General features: G+C 40.5%; 1 protein-coding gene across 1 annotated transcript; it reads left to right on the forward strand.

Annotated features, from left to right (window-relative positions):
* The first annotated feature begins 3,816 nt into the window (after positions 1–3,816).
* LOC123075882 (uncharacterized) lies at positions 3,817–4,362 on the forward strand. Its single transcript, XM_044498385.1, has one exon. It carries the CDS (start codon positions 3,817–3,819, stop codon positions 4,360–4,362), a length of 546 nt encoding a protein of 181 aa, XP_044354320.1.
* The last annotated feature ends 2,175 nt before the right edge of the window (positions 4,363–6,537 follow it).

Raw genomic sequence — 6,537 nt, forward strand, 5'->3', positions numbered from 1 at the left:
GTTGATCGGAAGGATCAAACCTGGAGACACGCGAACATTAACAAACGAAGACCGGATCCGAGTAGATCCACCAAACATAACCACCGGCTGAATCCTACGAGATACATCAAAGACACACCTCCACACACTCTCTGACGATGCTAAACGCACCACCGGAACGAGGCCTAAGAAGGGAGAACCTTATTTCATTTTCAGGGAGCCGACACCGTCTCGCCTTTCTGAGCAGGACACAAACCCTAACAAAATCAAAAGAAACATCTAAAAATGGAGCCCTCCCGCCAGCAAGTGCAGGATCCACCACGTCCCAGGACCTAGGGTAGCACGGTAGGATACACTCACGACTTTTTCATGTGTTCACGTGAACGCTCAAGAGATTCTCAATAACAAAAAAAATGTACACTCAATTCATGTGTGATCTTAGTTTTCTACATTTATTTTCATAGTTATAACATGAAAAAAGAATCTCAGTTGCAACCCGACTTGCAACTGAGAAAACTAAGTAGTAACCCCACTTACAACTAAAAAGTTCAGTTGTAACCTCACTTGCAACAGTGAGAAACTCAGTTGCAATTCTATCCGCAGCTGAAAGATCTGAGTTGCAATTGATGAATTTCAGCTGCAATCTTATCCGCAACTGAAAGAACTTTTTTTTCTGTGGGAGGCAACCGAAATAACTTAGTTGCAAGTTGTGACTTTAAGAATCTCAGTCACAAGCCCAATTGTAACTACAAAATCTCAGTTGCAACCCCATTAACAAGTGGAAAAATCTTAGACATAATTGTTAGTCGCGACACATGTGCAACATGAAAAATTAGAATAAAAATGATAGGCAAAAAACATATGAAAATACAAGGCCTACACAAGCAGAAGTGAAGCTTCGTGGAACAACAAAGAAAAAAAATTAATCTCCATGGTTGAGCAATAGAAATCTCATTTATTCACAAAAAAACAAAGAAGAAAAAACCCACACATACCCTAGGGCCAGATCAGCATACTAGTAAAAAAAGAAAACAAAAGCCCATGCTTTACAAATGAGCTGTGTTACAAATAGATTAATGAAGTGTGTGGTTAGCCTAAAAAACATAAAAATGACAAACAACAAAATTAAACATGAATCTTGGCAACCCGAATCCGGCGATTATGATGTTGACTTGAATTTAGGACCCTCTTGACGTGTAGCATGAGCACATGGCAACTCCGAATGTTTTTTATGGCAAGTTTAGTGACGCGAGTAGGGCAACTTTAGTTGTCAAGCATAGAAGTTTCCCGTGCTTCAGTTTATTTTTGGCAAAAACTTGTCGCGTGTCATCGAAAAACATGAGGGTCGAAGTGTCTCACACCTGATGTGTGCCACTTATCATCTGGGTAAATTTACTTATTCTCAGCTAGCTAGAAAATTCGATAAACTAATGTATTTTTTGGGTGTGACTAATTCTCGGTCGAATGAGAAGTAAGTTATAGCCGTCTCAGCTCCAAAAAAAGCCTAGGGCTCCCCTGCCTCCCAGTGGCAACGCCGTCGGTCCGTCTCGTCTCCGATGGCCTTAGGGCCGTGGGTTCGCGGTGGATCCCGGCTCTTGCCGACAGGAGGACTCCGTCTATAGAAGTTTTTTTGGATTTTTGTCTCGGTTTGTGTGCTGCTCAGGAAGACGAGGCGGTGGATCCCTGAAAATGGAATAAGGTTTTTCCCGCCTAGCACCCGCCCCGATGACGCGTCTAGCATCATCGGTGGGCGTGTGGAGGTGTGTCTCCGACGGATCTGTTTTTGTGGATTTGCTTGATCTGTTCGTCGTTGATTCATCTACGTCGCGGGTATTCGGGTTGGAACATTTCAATTTACACTACTCTTCATCGGCAGCGGTTGCTGCTCTGGTGCGTTGGTCCTATGGGACCTTAACACGACGACTACCGATTGTATACTACAACAAGCTTTTTTCTGGCTTCGGCAAGGGCGGGGTGATGGCGGCGGCGCGACTTCGGCTCGCTTTAATGCTTTACATGTCCGGATGTATTTTTTTTATGTTAGTTGTGCATTTGTGCCGTCATGATTGAAGATGAATAGATCGGAAGTTTTTCAAAAAAATAAGTAAGTTCATTCTCATTAAATTTCCGTTGCAGACCATCAAGCCATGCATGCGCGGCTCCAGTAACGGAAGGAATTGAGAATTTTTTTAAATAATATATTTTTTTTAATTAATTTTCATAAATATTACGCTGGATTAAAAAATTTCAAAAATAATACACCGTCGGCCCGCTGCAGGCCGACTGGGCCTAGTCGGCCCACAGCAGGCCGATTGGACTCCAGTTGGCCTACAGCTGGCCGACTGGCCCCTGTCGGCCCACTGTGGGCTGATTGGGTCCTGTCGGCCAGCTGTAGGCCGACTGGAGCTAATTGACTCACCGTGGGCTAATTGTTTTTGCAAAAAAAGTAGGCATAAAAATATATGTTTAAAAAAATATTAATTATGTAATTAAAAAATGTTAAACATGTATAAAAAAATGTTCCTGATGTATACAAAAAATGTACAATATATATGCAAAAAGTTGACATAAAAAATACGTTTTAAAAAGTGTTAAGCATGTATTTAAAAATTGTTAAATGTGTGTATAAAAAATGTTCCTTATTTATACAAAAAATATAGAATGTGTATGAAAAAAGTTAACACCAAAAAAATATGTTTGAAAAAAATGTTAATCATGTATTTGAAAAAATGTTCCTTATGTATACAAAAAATATAGAATGTGTATGAAAAAAGTTGACACCAAAAAAATATGTTTGAAGAAAATGTTAATCAAGTATTTGAAAAAATGTTCAACGAGTACACAAAAGTGTTTCATGTATTGGAATGAAAGGTTAAACGTTTATAAAAAAATGTTCCAGCTCCGGATCCGGTATGGGAGCATCACGGACCTAAGTATGATTGGTTGCTCTTTTTGTATGGAACTGGAACATTTTTTTCAAACATATTTTTTTGTGTCAACTTTTTTTCATACACATTCTATATTTTTTGAATAGATAAGAAACATTTTTTATACACACATTTAACAATTTTTAATCATGTATTTGAAAAAATGTCAACTTTTCAAACATATTTTTCAAACATATTATTTTGGTGTCAACTTTTTTCATACACATTCTATATTTTTTGTATAAATAAGGAACATTTTTTATACACGCATTTAACAATTTTTAAATACATGCTTAACACTTTTTAAAAAATATTTTTTATGTCAACTTTTTTGCATATATATTGTACATTTTTTGTATACATCAGGAACATTTTTTTATACATGTTTAACATTTTTTAATTACATAATTAACATTTTTTTAAACATATTTTTTATGCCTACTTTTTTTGCAAAAACAATTAGCCCACAGCGAGCTAATTAGCTCCAGTCGGCCCACAGTGGGCCGACAGGACCCAATCAGCCCACAGTGGGCCGACAGGACCCAATCAGCCCACAGTGGACAGGGGCCAGTCGGCCAGCTGTAGGCCGACTGGAGTTCAATCGGCCTGCTGTGGGCCGACTAGGCCCCCGACGGTGTATTATTTTTGAAAAAATTTACCCAGCGTAATATTTATGAAAATGAATAAAAAATGTATTATTTAAAAAAAATTAGCAGGAATTGATTACAGTAATAAAGATTGACGAATCAATCTTGACTGCCGGATTCACGTTATGAAATCAAATCCCTAATTGGTGGGTTGTGACTAACGAGTAGCTGTATAAATTAACATGTCATCCTGCGTCTGTGCTGTGCCCCTACCCAAGAAATCTGCAGAATCCACCATAGAATAGAATAGAATAGAAGCTGCCATGGCCTCCTCCTTCAATGGCGGCAGTGTCCTCTTCGTGATCTCCGCCCTCCTCCTCTTTGGCGCCACTCAGGTCACCCCCATGGACTATCTGCTCCCCATATGCAAGACCGTCGGCGGCGGCAGCACCTTCGTCGGCATCCAGTTCTGCATGGACACCTTCCACTCCGATCCCCGGACCGCACACGGTGCGACGTACCAAGAGCTCGCCGCCATCGCAGTCGACCTCCTGACGCTCAACGCCACCAGCACCAAAGCCAAGATCGGCGGCCTTCTCGGCGGCAAGACGGCGGACGCCGCCACCGTGCAGTGCCTCAGATCCTGCCAAACTCTTTACGGCGGCATATTGCAGCGGCAGCCTGGCAGCGCCGCCGCGGTCAAGGACGGCAAGTTCAGCGAGGCAATCTCGTCCCTGGAGAAATCGGCGACCGCGGCCAAGGAGTGCGAGGATGGCTTCAGCAAGAGCCACGTGCCGTCGCCGGTGACGGTGGAGAACGGCAACGCTTTCCAGCTCGCCAAGCTCGCCGTCGCCTTACTCCAAGTCTAGAACGTACTCTCTCTCTTTTCTTTTTGTTGAGAAAATATATATATTCGAATAAGATGCGATGCTCTTTTTCAAATAATATATGTACTAATTTTGGCAGAAAGTAAGGTTTTATTGCTCAATAGTTTTCCACTGAAGATTGCAAAGGAGAGGGCCAAACGTTTTGGCACTAATCGGAGTTGAACTAATGAGATAATTTCTCTTAAGGCATATACATGGCTTGAGTTTAGGGTTCAAGCATAAGGAAATTTCCGTTTGTTCTATTCTCGTTCTGAATGAGCACGAGACATTCTATTCTCATCCTCAAATGGCTCGCAGATACTAATTCACCAAATATAGCATAATTTCAAGCTTGACACTTGTTTTCTCATCTTCCAGCCAATCAAATTTAAGGGCATTACAATTCTGTTTTTCAGCTTAGATATGGGTACCCCATCCAAAAAAAAGTTTAGACATGGAAAAAAGTGAGAGCTCAGAAGCCAATATTTGCTTCCTGTCAGACTAGCATTTGGCCATACGATTGAAAGAGGCCTGGCCTCCGGATTTTCAACCAGGCCCCGCGCGGCTCTCTGGGTGATCCCGCAATGCACATCTCATCTCTATCTGAAACAATCCCTTACTTTTCAGAAATAAATTTGCGAAATTATGAGTAGTTTCCTAGTATAGGAGTTATTAAAAATAGCAAATTTATTACCTTTTATCCCCAGTCACATAAAGAAAATCATGCAATCAGTATTTCCACCAATGGAAGCGATCTTTTTTGATAATAAAATATACTACTTGCTAGTGCAACTTAATGTGGCTTCCTACCGACAATATTTTGCTTCTGTTGGCCAGCTAGATTGCTTCCAAGAAAATATGAGATTATTACCTTCTACTCCATCCGTCCCATAAGATAAGATAAGAGTGCTCAAGAGTGCTCTTATCTTATGGGGTGGAGGGAGTACTATTTTATTTCCATCTTGAAAAGGATGCAACAAATATTCTTATGTCGCAATAAAAAACTTCCAACGGAGAATATAATTTTCTTACAAATTTCCTTCAATGTATGAAATATTTGTTTCTACAAACATTTGTTACGTAAGAGCATATAATTTGCTTCCAAAGGAAATAGTATCTGCTTTGAATGAAACAAATTTTTGTTTCTTTGATCAATGATTCCTATAGTGGGTATCATTTGCTTCCAAATGAAGTAGCTTTTGCTTTCATTAATATCATAATTTGCTTTTCTACTCGTCCATCATAAAGGAAATTAAATATCTCATGTCTCTTCGTGAAAGTTGTATTACTCATGAAATCGTAGCAAGAATAAGGTTAGTGATAGCCTAGCTAATTTTGCTTGCATTGATGGTAGAGTTTTGAGTAATACAAGTTTTTCACCCGAATGTGGAGTTTTGAGTAATACAAGTTTTTCACCCGAATATTTTTTTCATAATTTTTTGCTTCTTATATAAAGAGCTATATACACTAGGCATACACAAAGTTGCACGGTAGGTGTGCAAACTCGTACAAGAACTTGAAAATGGGGTGAACCGGTCCACGAACTTGTGATACAGATGCAAAACTGGTCCAAATCATTCTCATATGGACACGTGGCAGTGGTATTGTCTTTTAAAACACCCCTGAACTATTTTATCAAGCCCACTTAACTTTTTTTAGGGAAGGCCATCATGGCTAGCTTTATTAAAATCAAAACAACTGATACATCGTCTACGAGTTTACTGACAATACAATCTGGAGCTCGTCCAACCAACTAAAAGTAGTTTATTGGAATAACTGAAATTTGCTAGCACATGAGCTGCTTTTTTTTACAAAAGGACGATTACCCCCGGCCTCTGCACCTGAGCGATGCATGCAGCCATTTTATTAATTATTCTGATAGACCTTACAAATCATTACATCAGTCAGCCTGAAGCCACCATCTTGGCGACACATGTCGCTACTCCTATCCCCTTAATGCAGGGGTGCCGAATGTTCAAACCTAATACCAAGCAGACATCACACCAAACTAACATCTAATGCCGGTTGCCTCATCCCAGCCACATATCGGGAATGAGTCACACACCGGTCCGACGCACTCACCGATATGCTACCGCAGCCGTCATCCACATAGCCATATTCAGAGCAGGTACCGGCGCAAAGACCTTGCCAGGTCAGCTGTGGACACCACCATGACGC

This window comes from Triticum aestivum, chromosome 3D (assembly GCF_018294505.1).
Source record: "Triticum aestivum cultivar Chinese Spring chromosome 3D, IWGSC CS RefSeq v2.1, whole genome shotgun sequence".
NCBI classification, from domain to species: Eukaryota; Viridiplantae; Streptophyta; class Magnoliopsida; order Poales; family Poaceae; genus Triticum; species Triticum aestivum.